Source organism: Thunnus maccoyii, chromosome 22 (genome assembly GCF_910596095.1).
Source record: "Thunnus maccoyii chromosome 22, fThuMac1.1, whole genome shotgun sequence".
In the NCBI taxonomy this organism is placed as follows: Eukaryota; Metazoa; Chordata; class Actinopteri; order Scombriformes; family Scombridae; genus Thunnus; species Thunnus maccoyii.
The window spans coordinates 6,946,191-6,967,980 of record NC_056554.1 but is presented as its reverse complement, the minus strand read 5'-3'; the positions used below and the strand labels follow the sequence as shown (position 1 = coordinate 6,967,980).

Below are 21,790 nucleotides of genomic sequence, written 5' to 3'. Positions count from 1 at the left end.
CCATCTGAAACCACCGTAACCTGCTTGGAGGCAGGTCGGGTGTGCAATGACCCGACTTCAGAGATGGTCCATCTTGGGAATGACTTGGCACATTTAACTGGTAATGGAAAAGCAAATTAACACAACAGGGTTTGACTTGGCATAGCCAGAAGTGCCAATGGAAAAAGGCTACATGCTCTGGAAGGGCCTCACACACATATACAACTGGATGAAACAAAAATTTGGAAAGGAGCGAAAGACGCTACCAGTTACCATAAAAACATGTCACAAAGCTAGAGGGCGAGAGGGGTGTAGAGAGGGAGACAGAGAATGAAATCAGCTCTGTCAATACGTTGCCAAGCAACACTCAACACTAACGAAGCCAGGTTTGATAACTTGTTGATAACACCAGTGGGAGAGCCAGCGTGTGTGTATATGTGTGTGTGTGTGTGTGAGAGTGTGTCTGAAATAGCAGTGTTATTAGCAGAGGCAGTGAAAGAGCCCCTGCTGAGACAAGCCCAAAGCAGAGATAAGGGGAGAGACCTTCGATTAAAGGCAGGGTTACTAGTGGGCCTCTGGAACACACACACGCATGCACACACATTCAGAACAAAAGACCTCTGCAGACCCTCACACAATAATGAATCACACAACAGGACCAAAAGAGTGGTGCTTAAACATTTTTGTTTGTTTTTTTTATTCAACCTTTTTTTTCCAAACCAGGAATGTACTAGTTTTTTCCTCTCTTTAGAGGTGTGTTGGGGGAGGGGAAGGGGACACGGGGGAGGAGGGGGGATAAAGGGGTCGCCGTGATGAGTAGACAAGGGGGTAAGGAGGAGAGAGGAAGAGGAGGAGAGGACACAAAAAAACCCTTCTCACACAGAGGTGTCCCAAATACAAAGTCTCAACACGTCACATACGAGAGCCACCTCGCTCCGCGGCCTCCGCTCGCTGGCTATTGGCACAAAGAAACACACACACACACACGCACATTTACACACACACATACACACACTTTCACCAACGGAGAGGTGAGGGAGCTAGGCGGTAGCTGCTTTTTTTTCTCTCTCTCTCTCTCTCTCTCTCTCTCTCTCTCTCCCGTTCCATAGAAACAACACTTTCTTCTTTCTCTTTTCAAAATGACAACCAGTGGCTGTGTCCGTGGTTTTTAGAAAAGCCAACACGTTGAGTCGACCGGTCAAACACAAACACGGAGAGTCAGAGACACAACTTTGAAAGAACATCGACATGAAAATCAAACATTAAAAGAAAAACTTTTGAGTCCAAGAGATACTTGACATTCTGCTGAAAAGGAGAGGGGACAGGGGGCCAAGTGGACTGAAAACAGGGCAGTGGCTTCTTCGTCGGAGTCGATGCCGTAAAGTCCGAGAAGTTTTGTTTTCCCCCTCGCGGCAGCAGCCATTTTTGAACAAAATACTGTCATTTTGGATTGGAGCGCTCCAAAGAGTTGCAGAAGTTGTTGAAGAGAGAGTAACAGACACTTCATTTGGCTTGGAGGATATTTTAGGTACTCTGAGTATGTTTAAATAGACATAGCATACATAAAAAACACAAGTCGGTAGTTGTACAAAAAAGAAGTATCTGAGGTGTTTTCCCCCTCATTTCATCTTTGAAATCAATTTTGATACAGTCAAATACAATCCAAACTCAACCATGATATAAAAACATATCTGAACATCATCATGTGTTGAACAAAGTCATTACGGACGAATGTGACACTTAATTATGAAACATATCTATTATATGATGTTAGATACTGATACAAAACACAGTTGAGAAATGCTGTAAGGTCCAGATTTAACACTGGCTTCACACAGAAAACATCATGGCTACATCACTGGAGGCCTTATGAGTGTGAGTGTGTGTATGTGTGTGTGTGTGTGTTTGTGTTTGTGTGTGTGTGTGAAAAATAAAAGCTTAAGCTCTCCACTGCCACCCAGTTTACACATAAGCCATAAACATGTTTGAGCAACACAAAACAGCTTTATTAGTATGCACATGTGAACTTATTGCACCTCTGAACACAGCGTTATGTTATTGCCCTCCATGGTCGAGGTGCTGGGCACTAGTGTATGTGTGTGTGTGGGCGTCTGTGTGAGGGCGTGAGGGTGTGTGAGAGAGAGGAGAAAAACACACCGCGCACAAACGCTCTTTTCATCCCTCCCATGTCCATCGGGTTAGTCTTAATCACAGAAATACAGAGTCATATGAAAGCAATCAGCATTTTTGTCGGGTGTGGGTGAAAGTTTGTGTGTGTGTGTGTGTGTGTGTGTGTGTGTGTGTATGTTTGAGAGAGCAAGCGGGCACCAGAGAGAATGTATGTCATTCAATGCAATCAGTAGGCATTTGTGGCAGTCATTAAAAGGTGTGAAATTCGTGTTGGGATGTGTGGGAGGGGATGTGTGTGTCTGTGTGTCAAACATAGAGAAACAGAGTGTACCGACTGCCTGGGGGATTTCACTTTTTGTGTGTCCGCAGCTAGCAGTGCACTGTGTGTGCCTTTTATAGTAAATGAGAGAGCGTGCGTGTGTGTTTGTGTGTGTGTGTGTGTTTGTGATACACAGAGATGCACTTTAACACAAATTTTGGCGGAAAACAGGAGCAAATCTGAAATGTGCCACCTCACGTTAACGTAAAGTGTGACCGAGTCACAGTAAATGTGTGTGCGTGCACGTGTGTGTGATGAGATCTCTCCTTTCCATGGTTAGAGTTCAACTCCTTCGAAATCCGTTTTGGCTGTCGGTCCATTGCCTCCGTTCAGGCGGCTCAGACCCTCCGTTCAAAGAAAAGGTTTCTCTCCTTTCACCAGCCACTCTTTCCATCCTTCCTTCCTTGGGATCCTTCATCTCTCACTCCTGCCGCTCCCATCCACCCCTCCCCTCAGCTTCTTTTTCTTTAGTGTGCAATTCCTTCACAGTCTTTTCTTTCCTCATCCTCCCTCCCTCCCTTCCTCTCTTTCTCTCTCTTTTTTTTTTTTTGTAAAGTTCTGCATTCAGACGCCGCTTTATTCCTCCTCCCCAGACAGTACTCTCTCTCCTGCCCTGTTCTTTTTCCTTTATTCTTCTTTGTCATTTCATCCCCCCCTCCCCTCACCATCACCGCCTCCCCCTCCTGTCCCTCACTTCTTTTCACTTCTGCGTTTCAAAAAAAGCGTTTGAAAAAAAAAAAAAAACTTTCATAGATGGTTCTACCTCAACACTTCCACAAACGAGGTCTAAACTTCAAAACTACAGCATAGTACAAGGAGCTATAAAAATATACACAGAGTTCAGAGACCCTAGAGGGGAGGGAGGAGGGAGGGGGGGAGGGAGGGTAGGAGGGAGTGAATGAGAGAGGGAAGAGAGGAAGAGAGAAACAACCTCTATTCGCCGGGAAAATTAAAACAGGGATTAAATTAATATACAACGCAAAGGGAAAAGGAAGGAAATAAGGTCGCTCTAAGTCGTGAAAAACAAAAACAGCAGATAAAAAATGTCTAGCAACAGAAGTGTAGTTTAACAGAGTGGGTAAAAATAATGAAACAATAGAAAACAGAAAAAAACATCTAGAAATTATTTACTGGATATTCATATATATAATCTATAAGTGTTGATAGCGATAAAAAATCTCACTTTTTTGATATTCGCTCACTATTTTGTGTTTTGGTATTTAAGACAAGTCTAAAGAACGCACGCGTACGCACAATCACTCACACACAAAGCGTACACACACACATAAACTAAACCCCACGCACGCATATGCAAACTCATATGCAAACTTGCTGTACTGAAGCACACTAACTGCACACACATGTCTAATGTGGAGCAGCAGCGCCATAATTATTATCCAAGTCGTATGCACACTCTCACAGTCACACACGCACATTATTAAAATATACAAGATTCTGAGTGTCACCGTGACTCGATTGATCGGACCTCCTCAGGCCTGGGCCCGGTCATGTGACCGCCACCCCCGGCTAGTTGATTGGGTGAGTCCGAGGCCCCTGTTTTCTCAGGAGAAACAAACACAAACAAACTAGAATCCTATTGGTGAGTTAGTGGCAGGGGCCAGTCTCTGGTTGGCTGAAGGAGCTCTGAGGGGTGGGGCGGTGGGTTAGGCAGGTATGGCCTCTGAGAATCAGAGTTCATCGGCGCTAAGTGGGTTCAGGGGTGTAGTTTTTTTTTGTTTTTTTGTTTTTTTTTTAAGCTGTAGTCCTTTTCTTTCTTAATTTTTTCTTTTTTAAAACATCACAAGTCCCAACGCCACATCCATACTCCTAGAAAAAGAGTGTGTTGCCGCACACACACACACTGGCGTTTTGGGGACGACTCTTCTATTCAGCACGGGTGGGGCTTTTTTCGCTCTGAGTTAACAAGAAGGGGGCACTCAGAGGATCTTGCCCATTCGTGAGGGCCTTGTTGAGAAGGGCTGTGTATGGTTGCGACATCGCCCTTTACACGCACTTAGTGGCCCAGTTGTGTGAGAATGGGGTGGGGTGGTTTATTCAGCTAGAAACACAACTGTGGCCGGGGGTGTGGGCTCACGGGGCGGTGGGAGGGTGTCCGAGGGACAATACTGGTAGTATTGAGGGGTTCAGGGTCGGAGCTGTGATGGCGAGCTTTGCTGTGGCTTCATTTGGAGCGGGGGTTTGGTTGGTAATGGGTAGAGGGAGGTGGGTGTGTCCAGTCGGCCAGAGCAGCGGCCGTCTCATACTTTGTAGTAGATGTTGGCCGGGCTCTGAGGCGGCATCTCCTGGACGATGTAGACGGGGTGTCCGTAGTCCCCGCTCACCTTCTCGTAGTGTGGGCAGTAGGCCGAGTCCGACGTCCTCAGCGGGATGATGATGTCGCTTGGCTCAGATCCGTTGTTGTTGGAGCTCGTGATGCCCCCGCCGCCTCCCCGCTTGGGGCTGGTGAGTGAGGACAGCGACAGCGGAGGGTGGTGGGTGTCTGAGTGCTTGGCGTGCCGCCGCCTGTAGCACACCACGCAGATTACAGCGGTGACTAGCAGGAGGAAGGCGGAGCCTCCTGCGGCGCCGGCGATGAGGGCGATGTTGGAGGGTTGGAGAGGCCCGTTCTCACCGCCGCCCTCGTTTCCCCCGAACGTGTTGGGTCCTCGAGACTGGGTGGAGTTCCTTGAACCGCCTGAAAGAAATCACAGAACGCTTTCACAATCCTGCTCCAACATCTACAGTATCACAAGCTGCTTTCAGTGCTTCCCTTTGATTTATATATGCATATTAATCATCACTGATATACCAGAGCAATAACACAGCTTGCTTTCTCAATATGTGTTTTCATGAGCTTTTAAATAAACATACCAATCCATATAGCTGTGTACCACAATAACATGAGTAATGGTGATGGTTTAGCCCTGCTAGTGACTGCTGCAGAGACTTAACCCAGTGGAATGCAATAAGTATGCAGCAAATCTCACAGAAGCTTATAAGTGGTCTCTTTGTTGATGTGATGAAGTGGACAGCAGTGCATATAAAATGGAGAGGAATGTCCGTAGACTCCGTGTGCGAGTGTGAGCGTACTGTATAGCATATACTCTTGTGGATAGCCTGGCTAAGCCGCAGTGTGTATCAAGGTAACACACTCTATTTCCCTAACCTTAACAACTGTATTTACTTAGCATTACAGCCAGCCACATGAAGAGAACCTCCCCGCTCTGCTTCGACCACCAGACCACACACTCCGCCTGCCTGCTGGCCTTCCTGCCTGCCTGTCTGTCTTTTTATCTGTCTGTCTGTTTATCAGACTGTCTGTCACTCTACCTTTCTGTTTGTCAGGCGGTTGCTCCCTCTGTCTGTTGTGTGTCTGCCTGAAACCTAAGATCTTCACAGCCTCCAAGCTCACAGTTTTCCCTGCAGGAGGTCGGGTCAGAACTCAGCAGGTGGATGAAGGTCTGAAGGTGTGTATGTGTATGCATTTGTGTGTGTGTGTATGTTTATAGCGTGGGGGGGGGGGGGGGGGGGGGGGGGGTGAGGCTCCGGCGCCGGACCGTGTGAATGTGTGTGGCGAACTGGTTAAGGCCAGTAATGTGAGTCCCTTCTATATAGAGCTTTTGGATTGGTCTATCATTATTCTTGGCACACATCTCTTTCTTTTCTCCCTGTCTGTCTTTCTCCTGCGTCTCCTCCGGTTCCTCGCCCTCCCTAGCTCCGTGGTTCTCTCTATCTTCGAGTTATTGTAGCAGTAATGACCTACCTTGCTCTGAGCTCAGTGCCTAGCAACACAAAACACACATGCGGATACACGCACACTAAGATATGGACATACACAACCATGCAAGAAAGCACACATCATCCCCCTGCCGCTAGGCCCCCTGTCGCGCTGGACTGACTGGGAGCAAAGCGCTAATGCCGGACGTCGATTACACTCCCTTCTCCTCCCCCTGCTTTCTTCCTCCTGCCATTAACCCAACATCCCTCACTCTCCATCTCCATTATGACTGCCGCTTTTCACCGGCTCTCTTTATTATATCCTCTTCCTTCACCTTCTCACTCTCCCTATTTTCCACCTCTCACTCCTTTTCCGTGTTCCCTTTTTTACCATACAAGTTCAGACTTTGAGCCCTTGTTTTGCCCTTACTTCCGTCCTCCTTTTCATTATTATTATTAGTGGATTTCACCTTGGAAAGAGGCAACTAACAGGTCAGAAATTAAAGCAGAGGTCAAGGTGAAAACATAATCTTATCCTTGTCTTCTATCTTCTTTTTTTGCCTTGAGTGCAACTCTCATTTAAGGAAGAAGCAGTTAGTCTTGAACACATTTTTGATGTATTTTTTCCAATAGTTTCATGCAAATTTCCGAACTATTTCAAAATAAAGCATGAATCAGAGAATGTATCCATCAACAACCTTAACACAAATGTATTCAAGAGGATATGACACGGGTACATAATTAATGGAGCACCATTGGTGTAACTCTGATATACTCTTCCCATTGTCTTTATTTGTCTCTTCTCATTCATGTGTACCTTGTGGTGTTTTTATCAGCTGCTCTGGTGATAGAGAAGGTGGTGCAACAAAGATCTCCATCTGGACTTGAACTGGGAACACTGTGATTATATACCGTACACCTCTGTTTTATCCTTTATTTTCAGGGATCTCTGGTGGAGCGTCGGTATAAAAAGGTGTCAAATGCTTTATCTACATTAGAAGAGACAGCCTTTCATCAGACTTTATCAGTTTTCTTTTACGATATGTCATTTTTTTTCTCCCACCACAGCTACTTTATGCAAATTGAAAATACTCATAAAAAAACAGGCGGATGGACACATAACAACTCTGATCATCAGAGATGAAATCATTGGCATCAGATTCATTACAAAATCTGCCATCAACAGTCCGGTTTTAAGTTGACTCTATGATTTTGAGTGTATTCACATGAGGATTAGAAGTTCTGACATAATCGCTGGCAGGAGTCAGAACAATCATTTCAGATATGTTGTTAAGTGTGTGTTAATGTTTTTGTCAGAGGAACAAAAATGTGTAAAATCCCTCATTATATGTGTGATGCAAATCAGTCTCGTGGTGTTATTTGTCTAATACGAGTAAAAACAATGCATACTTTTGTTATTTCACACATACTGTTCTCACCTATGTGAAGTATGGACAAGTGATTGGACAATGTGTGAATGCCCCTATTCACACATTTGGTATAGTACACAAACTAACCACCACCAAAAAAAAAAGAAGAATGAACACAATTGAGAATGAATGTTCTTTCTCCACTGAATGGCTTTGAGATAGAGCATGAATCTAGCCTCTTTCCGTCTCCATCTCCTTGTTCTATTCCCCTCTCCTCTTTGCTTTTCAATTATTCTTTTCTTTCTCCTCCTTATGTGCCTCCCACTTCTACCCACTCTGCTCCATCACTCCCCTATGTCTCTTCTTCTTCTCTCTCCCCTCATCTTTCTGTAATTCTCATTTCTTTCATTCTTTCTCAACGGAACTACAGAATCCAGGCCGCCCGAACTAATGAAAATAATAACTCTCTGAAATGTCGCCGCCGGTCTAGCCCTCTCTCTCTTGCTCTCCTAGCCTCTCTCTCGCTCCCTCTCTCTCCCCCTGTTTCTTTCTTCCTCCCTCTCTTTTTCTTGTCCTTCTCCCAAGGTAGCTATTAGCCATCCATTCCCCGTCTGCAGCACTTAGCTCGGAGGGCTGGGAGCAGAGACGAGGAGGGTAAGGATAGAGATCAGGAGAGAGAGAGAGAAAGATATGGAATTAAATAGAGATCCACAGATGTCACCGCTGCACATTCTCCATCTGTCGCCTCCTCCCTCCCTTTCCCCATTGCTTTTCTTTTCATCTACCAGTCTTTACTTATTCCCTCCATCCGTTTTGAGGATGGATATGTTATGGATTACTTCTATTTGGTCTCCTGCTTACCTGAGTTTCCGGTGGTGGAGCGTCCTGCTGACTCCTTCTTTGGAGGCAGCCCATATGGGCCTGTGGAGGGAAAATAAGAGTGGAAGATGAGCAGAGTGGCAGAAATACAGAGACAGTTTCAATCTTCTACAGCAGCCAAGGCTCTCAAATAGTGACATTAGCAAAGACAGGGCCAGCCAGAAGGAGAAATAGAGACAGAAGAGCTTTAATAAAAGCTTCCCTCCCTTCCATTCCCATAATAGGAGAGCACATATTGATTGGGCATCAATGTGCAGCATATGAGCACTTCTCCATTTGTTTGAATGGGAAACTAAAGAGAGGCCGTTTGTTGTTTTGGCCAGAGTGAATTTACACAAGGCCATAACGGTTTGTAATCTGTAGTCACTAAATCAGGCCATCTGTCTAGCAAGCCCTCAGTAATGGTGATGGCATTAAAGTGCGTTTATGCGACACATGCAAACACACACGCACACACACAGATGCAACCATTGTGGAAGTGCCACTCCTCATCACTGAAAGAGATGGTTCAGAAAATACTAATTTTGTTTGCTTCTGAGCCATCTGGCCGACAGCACAGGCTGTAAGAATAGAGTTTTATGTTGGGATATGACTCTTCAGCTCTGCAGTTTATGCAACATTTTAAAAAGAAAGTCTGCTATTGGTCATTGCTGCAGCATGAGAGAGCATAATAGATAAAACCATGGGGTGCCTATGGATGAAACTCTATAGTAAACCACACACAAACACATACTTCATCACACCCTTGTACACATATATACTGGTGTGTGTGTGTGTGTGTGTGTGCACAGCCATCAACCTATAGATACTGACATTTAGAAAAGTGTAAAGCTATTGGCTGGTGGCTCCCAGATGACAGTCAACCAAACAGAAGTTAGGGGCGGTGCTGTCTGGATCAATAGGAACTGCTGTGTGGTCAGCAGGGGCTAGTGGATGGAGGTTCAGGCTGTGTGTGCGCGTGCCTGTGTGTGTGTGTGACAAAGAGAGAGCAAGCAAGATAGATAAAGAATAAAATAAGAGAAGACAGGTCAATGTATGTGTGTGGGGCGAGAGTAGAAGTGTGCATTTTGCAAGTGTGTGTGTGTGTGTGTGTGTTCCTCGGAGCGGAGCAGAGCGCCATATCTCATCAGAGATCACCATGAGGCGGCACGCTGCTTATTTAGACGACAAACAACACAGACGTGACCTTTCAGCCACATAGCAGATAAGACAGAAAGACAGAGGCAGAGAGAAAATAACATAGAGGGGGACTGAGAGGGAGCTGTAAGGAGAGATGGCCAGCATGCAAAGTGAAAGGGAGGTGATGAGGACGAAGGGGGGAAAAAAGTGAATTTGAAAAGGAAGCGGGCAATGTTGCTTGAATGAAAAGGGGTCGAAAAAGAAAAAAAGGCGAACGCAGATGGAAGGGCAGAGGAGAAAAGAGAAGGAGGAACGACACTGGGTGAAACCAGGAGAGAGCAAACAGGAAAGAAAAGATGACATATTAGAAAGATGTGTGTAGAGTTGTGTAAAAGTGTCAGAGGGTTTGCCTGTGGAGGGAGGTGCAGAGGAAGGATGTTTTTCTTTGCCCATGTGGTGAAAGAGCAAGGGGAAAGAAAGTGTGTGTGTGTGTGTGGTGGCATTTCTATTGAGCTGAGCTGACTATGCTGATGCTGTGGGCTGATAGAGCCACAGCAGCGCCACTTAGATCTTTTCTGAAGAGTACCTACAATACACAAGCCCTGATAACACCGCATAGGCTAAAGAAACAGAAATAAGTGAGTTTGTGTGTGTGTGTTGGGGAGGGTTGGGGGGGTCGTGTGAAGGACAGGTGCCTATTATGTGTAGGAATGCACAGGTCAGTGAAAATGCTTTAAATGGGCCCTTTTCCTGCTGCTTTTTTTGAAAAGCCTGCACGTGAGGGTCATTACCTGTGAATATTTTCCAAACAAATTAGACATGTGTGCGGCTACGAGTCATTAAAAATCACTGACTGTGTGCTTTAACACCGAGTGGAGTCATTTTGTTATCGTGCTTTAGCTGGCAGCTTTTGCTGTGTGGCTAAATGTGTGTGTTCTGGTGTGTTCGTGAGTGTCCATATGCCTTGAGTTTGCATGTCTTTGCCCATGTACGTGTGTGTGTGTGTGTGTGTGTGTGTGTGTGTGCTTGCCTGTGTGAGCTAATGTTTATGCCTGTAATGTATATATCGCACAGGGATTTGTGTGTTTCAATGTGTGGGTGTTTGAATGTGTGTGTCCAGCATGAGTAGGTAGCAGTTAAAAGACAGAGTGAGAGGGGAGTCAACAGGGCTCATTAGAGCTGACTGATCCCACACTTCTTCGCTGTTCTCACCACTTAACAAGCCCTAATATGCTCAGTGAGAATACACACGCACAAAGAAGCAAGGTACGTGTGTGTGTGTGTGTGTATGTATAGCATGTGTGTGTAATACAGAGGAAGATAAGAGAGATGGTTTAAAAGTGGAAGAGGCCGCATGTCAGATAAGGTGCAGTAATGAATGCATGTGCCACTGTGTGCTGTACAGATGGCAGATGATGTGAGACGTGGTGGACTGGAGCCAATGTATGTTAGTCATAGTGTGTGTTAAGTGAGTGATAGTGTGTGCTGCATGAATAGCAATGTGTGTGTTTATGAGTGAGTGTGTGAAGACGAGTCCATGTGTGGTGGTAGACTCCAGCAGTTGTACAGATGGGCGAGCTCACGTGTGGGTGCCTGAGAGACAAGAAAGTAGGAAGAGAGAGAGAGAGAGAGAGAGAGGTGAGAGGACTTACTCTGCCCCACTTTCAGGACCACCTTCATGCCTTGCGTGGCACACACTCCGCCTCTCATGCTATCCAGGCCTTGGCGCGTCCCATCTGACGTAGCTGGAGGGATGGAAACACAAAATTACACAATTAGCAAAGTAGCAGGGTGGTATATACATGCACACACACACACCCACATACAGTGAAAACCCATCCATTAAAACCACACAAACTCTCTCAATCTATAGCCGATGCCAACAATAGTTTCTATTCATATAGTCAACCATTCCAGAGAGTCAGCGAGTGACATTTGCAGAGGCAGCGATTTAAAACTCCACCAGAAGCTCTGAAATGTCAAACTACGAGGCGGCAGCACTTTAATAAGTCCTCATTTAGCAGTCCGCCGGAATTCATTAACACCCCCGCCGTGCCGCATGGACTCAACCGCTTTCAGTCAACTGCAATTGATGCTTGGCCTCAGAGAAATAGCAGGAGAGGGGGGTAATCTAGAGAGGCATAGACTGGCTGATGGAAAAAAGGGATGGTAATCCAATCAAGGGTGCATATGAAATAAAATGGAGCCCCTGAGACACATAATACTTTGTGTAAAGAGAAACTGGACCTGATTGGTTAGAATACAGACTGTGTTGAATGAGTTAAAGCTCCAAATACAGCATTACTAGCTTTGCTTGTCTTTTAATTAAGCAAATTTAAGAGAAATCTTTGATTTGAAAGCTGGAGCTGATGTATTAATGTGGGCTATGAGGGATTTAATATGCATTTGTAAGCTGTTAAAGCTTTTATTACACTAGAAAATGCTTCAATTGAATAAAAACAGTAAATATACACTGTCAGATTGAGAGAATTTCAATGAAACGAGCATCAAAAGCCATGCAGGAATCAAACAAGTGTGTTCCTCGTGAATCTTGGAGGGAGGCCAAAGGAGGTCAAGCAGTGCTGACTGAATGCATTGGCAATAGGGTGTGTGTATGTGCATGAATTCCTGTTACACTCTAACACTTCTTCTTATATAAAGCATGTCAGTGAATGCATTAAAGATCACTGGTCTGCAGGTCGCAGAGGGTAAAGGAGGAGGAAGGAACACACAGAGAGACTCAGGATGGAGGGATTAAACAGTAAAAGTGGAGGGATAGAAATATGGAGATAAAGAGACCGTGCGAGAGGGGAGACAAAGGTAAGAATGAGAGAAGGAAGAGGTCAAGGAGATGAGAGAGGCCTACAAAGTGAGAATCACACCTCTGCAGCTGCAGTCACTCTCAATCGTTTGTACACAAGTGCTCACTCATCACTCACAACCTGTCTGTAAAGGGGACGGATGTTTTAGCCACAGTGGCTAGCAAAAGAGACAGTAAACATATTCTTCCTCTTTCCACCAACCCACCCGAACACCCCTGCACATACCACCCGTCGATCCTTATTTTTCCCATGATAGCCCCTGGGGCCAACCCTCACCTCATCTTCTAAAAAAAACAACCTATATATATATATATATATATAAAATAATTCCCCCCGCCACATCCCCGCAGGCTATAGATTAGCCCGTCTGAAGTGAAGCAATGAGGGAGGGATGGCGGATGGCTCGATGAGAGAGAGAGAGAGAGAGAGAGAGAGAGAGAGGGAGAGGGAGAGAGAAAGGGAGGTGTGAAAAAGAGGCAGCTTTACTTTTAACACCTCCCTCTCTCTCTCTCCTTCCATCCCTGCAGGATGCTGAGTGTGAAAGCAGGAGGAGGAGGAGGAGAGAAGCAGGCGGAGGTCAAGGCGAACAGCAGTATGGTGGGAAAGCCAGGAGACAGGGATGGATTATGGGATATATAAAGAATGTTTAAATAAAGCGCTGCGCAAAGTTTGTCCATTCCTCAAGTTTTCTACTATTCGTTTCACAAAATAGTTTTGGAGTATTTTTTTTTTTTTGTCCATGAGACCTGCTTGTGCAATATTTTCTGTTACAATAACGTAGGAGGAAAATCCAATTTATTTTAATGAAGTTCATAATAAATGGAAATTGTACCAAATTAAGTACAGCTCTAATTTTATTGAGGCTTAACTGTGTCATTGAAATTTTTTACATGTTTTGATCATTATTCAGAGATACTCAAAGGATCGTCAGTTTAGGGTGAAGGCTTCATGCTGATTCTGAAATTAAATTTGTTTAATGAAAAATGACAAAAGTAGCATGTAAAAATAAAAGAAGTGGATAGACTACTGTCCACCTCCCATTCACTTCACCTGATCTCTGAGAATATGAATTTATTCAGAACAAGTGACATTTCTAACTTTATTGTTATAGAGAACATTATGTACGCTTCATACAAAAACTACCTGTTTATCCAGTCGAATGTGGCAAAGGGGGAAATGTATTCATATTTTCTTTATGACACAGAGAAAATATATTTATTTTCAGTATGTTTGCATTTGTTTTTACAGTGTACCATGAACCATGTACATTTTGACAATGGATGAATCAAATATAGAAATGTATTTTCTATTTCTATGTGCAACTGTCTCCCTTATAAATAGTTAAAAATGTCAGGAACTAGCAGTTTGAGCGGTCTGTCAAAATATAATTTTGTATTCAATTCTGTACACAGATTTAATAATTTAGCAAATTAACTGAATGAAACTGCACTAAATTACATAGATTTTTTAACATCATTAATTACATATTCTTATCCTGAGGCATAGTATATGAAAAAATATGAAAAAAAAGACTTATTGTCTCAATTACCATCATCAAAAATGAAATATTTAATATACAGAATAACATTAATTCTTACGCTATTTTCTTGGAAACATTGCTATGCATCTATGAGAAACCTTAAATCTTAACTTAAGAAGGTGACATAAGAGAGATTACACGCGTTCACCCTTCACTTCAAACCAGGACAGAGTTGGAGAGATATATAACAGGAATGTAATGGGCTGCAGGGCTGGAACTGAATGTAGCAGCACTGATTGAAGGAACAGAGGATGGAGTAAATACCCTCAACTGGTCTTAGAGAGAAGAGCGGAGGACTATGATTTCTGAGAGTAATAACTCCTGACATGCGAAGGAGGACAAGAAGGTGACGGGAGACGAGGGAGGTGAGGACGATGAGGGTGAGGAAAGGAGGAGGAGGAGGAGGTCGCGCGGGGAAGCCGGGCAGGGAGACTGATTGCCTGTGACAAGCTGTTGGTGATATGATGGGGACAGGAGACTATGTGAGACGATAGCGATGACCCAGAGCCCAGTGGACAGAGGGAAGAGGAGGGAGGAGGAAGATGAGATTCATAGAACGAGGGAGCGGAGAGTGATAGAACAGAGAAAGAGTGGAGAAGTTAAAAACAGAAAGTAAGGAAAGAGTTTAAATGACATGATAGATAGCAGAGAGGTAAAAGACTCTAATGTCTCCATTATGGAAGAGTGGAGCGGTAATGGATACAAAGAAGAGGGAGAGTCAAAGAGGGACAGACTGAGAGCCATATTGAACCAGGAGAGCCTCCACAAATGCAATTTTGCAAATGCAAGCTATTTTTTTAACATCATAATCAACAGGTCACAAATATCACCAATTTTTGTTAAAACAGTGAACTGTATCACGGCAAATCCTCTTCAATCCATTAGACATGTTACAGGTGCTACTATTTCCATGAATCACAATTTCACAGGAGCAAAACGAACAAAAGAGATCATAGCTGCTTTGTCCTTAGATCGAAAATATTCCCTCCCAATCTTGGTTGCTAAACTAAGTGCTGCAAATTTCCTCGCACTTCAGGGGGGGAAACAATATCACCAAATCAAGGTGGAAATAATCACAGAGCATCTGTGAAATCCTGATGAGAGACGGAGATAAGAGGCAAAGGGAGGAAAGATGGAGAGATGTAGGATTGGCGTTCCTGAAATCTTTCCCACCTCACTTTAGGGAGGACAGAGAGAGAGAGAGAGAGAGAAAAAAAAAGGATTGGGGAGGAGTATATAGAGCAATTTGGGATGAGATAAGAGCAGAAAGGAGGAAGAACAACGAGAGAAAGAGTGGGAGACAGGGGAGGGAGAGGAGGGATGAGTAATTGAGACAATGATCAGCAGTGATGGGGGGATGTGAAGCGCCAGAGGACAGAGGAGAGGAAGGGCGTCGCTCCGCCACCCTCGTTCGACAGGAAGACAGGAGGGAGAGGCGGAGGAAGTGGAAAAACTTAATTAATGAAATAATACTGCAGTCAACCTCAATCAGACTGCACAGCACCGGGGCTCGGCACACACGGAGGCAGGCAGCCAGGCGGGCCGAGGGAGCAGTGTGTATCTAGTCCATAGAAAACATCACAGAGTGGATGAGAGTTTTTCTCTGTGTCTCTCTTGTTATTACCAAGGTCAGCGCTGGGCCAAACCTCTTCTCTGGCTCCATTATCGCATCTCAAGTTTGCCCACAGTTACGTAAAAGCGGACTCCGACTTCACTGGAGTCATATCACACTTTGCTCATTCATTCAGGGACTTAAACTCCATGTCTGACATGCGTTCAGCTCTATATTGACTGTCGCCCGCTGCAGTGGACTATGCAAAGCTACTTCATTTGCATCAAGATGCAGCCCGAACCTCAATGTTTGCCCTCCTACTCTATTCCTTCCCCGTCCTGTGGTGGATTTTTGCAGCCGTGGTTATATATTCTGCACATGCTGAGTGACAGCCGGCCTCCCGCAGCAAAACACTTGCTCCTATGTGAGCGATGTGAATATGTGGACATGCTGATGTTGTTATTTCTGTCACGTCCCGCTGTCTAGTTTGGGACACAACTCACATTTTTCTCTGCTCAAAAATCACGAGAAGTGCTGTTTTATTGCCCAATTTCAATATATATTTAAATGGGATGGTGGAATATTGTTTTAGGACATTTTCAGGGTGAATTTGTGATCATTTGAATAATTAAAAATTTGTTAGGCATCAAAGAAAAAAATCACTGTTGGATTATTGCCTAATTGTGAAGCCCTGCTTTGTTGAGCCCTGTGCTAAATCTAGTTTTAGATGATGCATATTACTAAATAAATGTTTGTTTAATGTGTTTTACTTGTAGATGACAGGATACATAATGCACAGGCAGGAAGGAGGCTCAACAGGAGCCCACAGCTCAATTTTCCCCCAGGGCCTCCAAGCAGATTAATGTCACTCAAGTTGCAGGTTTTTTATGATAGGAGAGATTGAGGTGAAGCTGTCTAAGTGCTGTTGTTGTGCATAAATACTGTATGTGTGGCCAAGCTACTGCAACAGTCCAAGCTAGCTACTGTAACACACACACACACACACACACATACACTTAAATTACACACACAGGCCTTGAGCGTGAAGTGGTAACATCTTTCCCGATGACAGCTAGATTAAAGGGAGCAAAAATGGGAACGTGTACGTGGCACGCAGTAAAAGAGCAGATTAAAAGACAAACCGAATAAATAAACAAGCAAGCGAGGGCCAGGGAGGAACAAAGCTCGCTCGCGCTGTGCTGTCTCACGTTCCACACACACACACACGCGTGCACACACACACACACACACACAGCGGCGCCCCCGCTAGCCTCTAGTGTGTGGTGGCGTGTTAGCCGCGTCATGACTGTGTCAGTCTAACGAACGCAATAATCACGAATGCAAATGCAACGTGAAAGACACAAATGCAAGTGGGTGTTTGGCTTTGCTCTGGGCACACTGGTGTGCATGCAAAGGCTGTAGTGGTTTAAGTGTGTAAGTCTGCATGTGTGTGTGTGTTTGTGTCAGTGTGTGTGTGTGCAAAGTGTTCCCATCTGTGCAAATCAACCTAAAACCAATGTGTTGCTTCACAGCAGCTTTGCCTTTAAAATCCTCCTTTTAGTTCCACTTGTTTGGCTTTTGGACCACACTCTCCAAAAACAAGCAAGAAACTAAGTTTGTCACTAGGATGGACGGGGAAGTGTGTGTGTGTGTGTGTCCGTGTGGGTGCAGAAAGGACTTGGGGGTGGAATTTACCGTTGCCTTCCTGTTTAAATTTGTAGTCCTCACTCTCCAGAGGGCCTACGAGCTCCATGTGTGTCATCTAGATGATGAAGAGCATATAACCTGATCCCCTCTCCCTTGAGGCGAAGCTGAAGGATTCATTCTCTCTCCCCACATCCCAGCTCCTTTCCAAAAATCCTGAATGTCGCCATCAAAATTTCCTGTAACTAAAAACGTCTTCATAAATCTCCTATGGCGCTTTTATAACCTGGCTATGACGCATTAACGAAGCTATCACAAGCCATTACCTCGTCGCGGCGGCAAGGCGGGGAAAAGGCATTAAGTTGTGTACTGAAACAGAACGGGCATTATTTTAGCTCCCCCTCGAAAAAAAAAAAAAAAAAAACACCAGCCGAGTATTATTTTCACTCGCATTCCTCCTCCAAACACACAACACACCATTACTTCCAACATAGCATGAGGTTTTTTCCAAACTTGTTTTTCTGCAAAGGGTGCAGGTTTTCTGTTCTATTGTTGCAGACAAAGGCCTTCTGTTGACTGTGTTGTGGTAGCACTTGATCCACAAATGGGACCAGCTACAAACAGAGAAAAGACAAAGATGTCTGCGTGTTTGGCGCCTCTCTTGCACGGTGACATGATGGCAAGCATGCAGTTTAGAGACAGGACAAGTATGATATGTGTTGGTCACATGAGATAATGCGATAGTGTGACGAGATATGTGCTGATGAAGACTTTTACGCTTGTTGAAATGCTGGCTTGTTAAATATAGAAAGTTCCTGCCCGAAATTCCTGACTTCTAGTGATACATGCCGCTGAGCATTGTGCTTTGAGTGACTAAAATATGACATTTAAGGATACTGTGGTTACTATGGTTACTAATTGCTATTTAAAAATCAACTTTTTTGTTGTTTTTACAGAAAAAGAACATTTAATCTAACCTTGCAATGCTGAAAGGGTAGATAAATCAAATTACTCCAGTACCTAAAGTGCAGGAACAAATTAAAGCTGTATTTCTCATTTCTGCTTGAAACAAAATTGGATGATTTCTGATGGGAATTCTCCATAATTTGTATTCTGTATTAATGTGATTTAAAATGCAGACAAGTATGACATTTAGGTCAAAACATGCTGGAATAAAAGTAAAACTACTAATGCAATCGCTGTCATTCCAACCTGTTTCTTGCGATTTCCAGCGCATGAATTTGTGTGAGAGAGAGAGAGAGCCAGAGGCAACGGGACCTGGACAGGCCAACGCTGGGAGCCAAGTCATGGTCACAGGTTGAACTCACATGATGTGTCACATGCTGACCAAAAATACACACACACACACACACACACACACACACACACACACACACACACATATATATAAATTCAAGAATCTCACACAAGCCCCCAATTTCACACATGCTTCCACAGAGTAGACACCATTACCTCAAAACCTAGCCATCAGCTCACACATGCACACACACACACACACGCACGCACACACACAATACACCAGGAGAAAATAATCTCAGTGTCTTTGCTTGCGTGCGGTTGATCTCGATGACATTTTAATTCTCAGCAGTTATTCGTTTTCCATCCTTCCTGTTCTATTACAATCAACCCTCCCGCCTCTTTATTCGCCTCTCTCTCTCTCTCTCTCCTCTACCCCTCCCTCCCTCTGTCTCTCTGTCTTTCGATGTCCCGTGTGCTTGGAGGGTGGGCGACTCAGAATCACATCGCATTAACCTCCAGCACCAAAACACACACAACAAACTAGGCCACTGCACAGCAGCCTCCCCCCCCTCCTCCCTCCCTCCCTCTCTCCCTCCCTCCTACCGCCCGTCAGAGTTCCAAAAAGGAGGACTAGAGTGAGGAACGCACCTGATCTCTACATCTGACAGACACACAAACACACACATGCACGCTGAGAGGGAGAGTCTGATTGCTTGTGACACATCCGCTGCCATTTTATGGTTTAGTTCTGAGGCGGAGAGTAAAAAAAACATTGTCAGAGGCCTGAAAAATGCAGCTGTTTTCTGTCACATTGTTGTTAAATCCATATCATGATTTATTAGACAGCGCTGCTTGTGCCATACTGATAATCCAGTGGGGTATTGTCATGTTATATATGTGTGTATGCGGCGATATTTATGCATTCTCCTACATCTAAATGTTTCATGCATGTGTGCAAAGGTCATGACATAAAGCTGCTTACAAGCCTCTATAGGAGGTATATAGGGCTGAAGGGGGTGGGGGTGGGGGGGGTTCGTCATCACTGTCAGAGAGAGAAGGGGGGTAGGGGGCATAAATAAGGTCATCAGTAGACATAAACACAGAGGCCGATTCCATCCCGTTCATTCTCACGTTAATTAAAAGACGAGAAACAAATCGTGGCTGAGCAAACGTAATAAGTCTGACAGCCCAATCCGGAAAATAATCCACGCCAAATAAATGTGACCGCCAGAGCATAGACATGCATAATGGACCAAAAGAAAGACAGGCAGGCACAAAGCGAGGGAGAAAGAAAGAAAAAAAAAAAAGCTAAGCAAAAGAAAAGAGGGAGCAGGGCCATTAAAAAGAGGCCTAGTGACTGGGTGGATGAGCCTTGTGTAACGTCAGTAAAGTGCTAGCCATGTAGGACAGTCACAACCAATGTTCCTTACAACTGGGTCAATGTTCCCATCCTGGGGCAGCGAGGGCATTCTGTGTGTGTATGTGTGTAGCCAGTATCTATCAGTTAACTTCCACAAACCTGCTAGAAACTGCTATCCCTGCAATCCCTGTCAAGTACACCTCTGAGTGGACCTTCATGCATATTGAATGAATACTTCAATGACTACTTATCAATACTTAATGAATACTTATCAGTGAATCCCTGAGTGACTTCTGCAGCACTGATTTTTTTTTAAAGGCTTTTAAAAGGCATGTGAAGCCTTTTTAGATGCGGCTCAGTATGTAACTCACTCGAACGCCGGCGGGGCAGCAGAGAGGAGGCTGAGCCTGCGCGCCGGGCCAGTGAGTTCATAGTCCCGTTTTAACGTCTGAATGTGATATTTTTCAGTGCCGGCTGAGGTGACGCCGGAACTGCCGCAGTCGCGCTGATTGAAAAGTAACACTTGAAGCCACAGAGGGGGAATATGGTTTGTCTGCAGGCCGCCGTGCTCTGCATGCATGTGTGTGTGTATGTATGTATGTGTCCTTGTCTGCTGGTGTCTGGTGGCGTGTGTCCGTCTTAAGGTGTGCATGTGGGTAGCCATTCTCCATTATATCACCCACTAGATTGGAGGCCTGGAGAAATGGGTCAGAGCCAGCCTTGTCGTTCCTTCTCACTGTCTCTTCTGCTCTTTGCTCATGTTTTTTTTTTTCCCAGCCTCTCTTATTCCCAAGTCGCTCCCAGAATAAAAACGAAACACCTCCGGTTGTCCACTCCTCCTGCGGCTGCCTGGATCTGGGTTAAACCAGATCACTCACTCCCTCTTTCCCCTCCTTCCTTTCTCTTCCTCTTTTCTTTCTGTTGCATAAAGAAAGTCTGAGAAGTCTCCATTTGTGTATTTTAATAATCTCGGTCAAGAAGAAAGACACATACAGCGTTGTAATATGGAGGTTGTGAGGAGGAAATAAGACACATTTGTGGAGTAAACTGAAAGTCAGCAGACCTCTGTGTCTTAATTAACAAATAGGAAGGTCAAATATTAACACATACATGTCTGTAAATGTCAGTCATACTTCCCTGTGTGGCTCTATCTAGCTCAGAGGCTGGCTCATGGTGACCGTCAGGGTGGCCTCACTCACACACACACACATCTGTCACAAAACCAGTCGGAGGGGGTGAGCTGAGCGAGACACAACACAGGTAACAGGACACCATAGTCATGACTAATAGGACCGGGGAGATGTCTCCCACTCCTTCTCTTACATTAATGCCTCCATCATTCATCCTGTTGTCTTTTTTGGGCCAGTAAGTCGCCCCTAAAACCCTTCCCTTCACTTTTTATTCATGACATCCCATAGAGGCTACACAACCCGCTCGCGAAAACCTGTGTACTCACACTCACATACACAGAGGAATGCACATTTACACACCTGTGTGAGCACAGAATCTCTAAAGAAAAGCCCACAGTCTCACATTATCCTGATTTACTGCCTCAATTTAAGCATGAATTCTGTGCAGTGAAGAGGAAAACAGGAGACAACTACACCTAACTCGCAGTTTCACGTCTCCTGTCACTTTGTCATACTTTCATCACACGTGAGGGAGGGAAAAAAAAAAAAAAAAAGCCGTCTGTTGCAGCAATCACTCTGTCTTCCAGTCGCTCTTGCTTTCCTTTCCTCTCCAACATTTCCCTCTCCTTTCAATTATTGCCTTTATGTTTCCAGCCTTCCTGCCGTCCCCCTCTTTGTAGGGGCTTCCTCTCAGGCAGAACCTAACTGTGACATTGTCTGTCATTGCAGGATTACAACGTTGGCGTCGAGCCACGAACATGCCGAAGACGTGGAGGAGGCGACCCTCGCTGCATGCGTTCTGCTCTGCCACGGGTTACAAACCCTTCCACAGAAAAACAACTGATGAAACAGCGTATGTATCTGAAGCCAAAACTTCCCTCTGGGGCTGTGAGCTGTCAGATTTTCTTAATGTAAGTGACTTTGAGTCAACTTTGTAGCTGATGATGACTTTTAGACAATAGAGATATG

At 44.7% G+C, this 21,790-nt stretch overlaps 1 protein-coding gene across 2 annotated transcripts in view; it reads right to left on the bottom strand.

Annotated features, from left to right (window-relative positions):
• Positions 1–1,047: 1,047 nt before the first annotated feature.
• efnb3b (ephrin-B3b) overlaps positions 1,048–21,790 on the bottom strand; it is a 79,437-nt gene continuing 58,694 nt past the window's right edge. For both annotated transcript variants that reach the window (XM_042401458.1, XM_042401459.1), the window contains exons 3-5: positions 11,166–11,258; positions 8,377–8,436; positions 1,048–5,123 (exon numbers count right to left, since the gene is read on the bottom strand). In XM_042401458.1, coding sequence (XP_042257392.1) covers positions 4,687–5,123; positions 8,377–8,436; positions 11,166–11,258 — 590 coding nt within the window. In that variant the 3' untranslated portion in view covers positions 1,048–4,686. The remainder of the gene's footprint in view (positions 5,124–8,376; positions 8,437–11,165; positions 11,259–21,790) is intronic.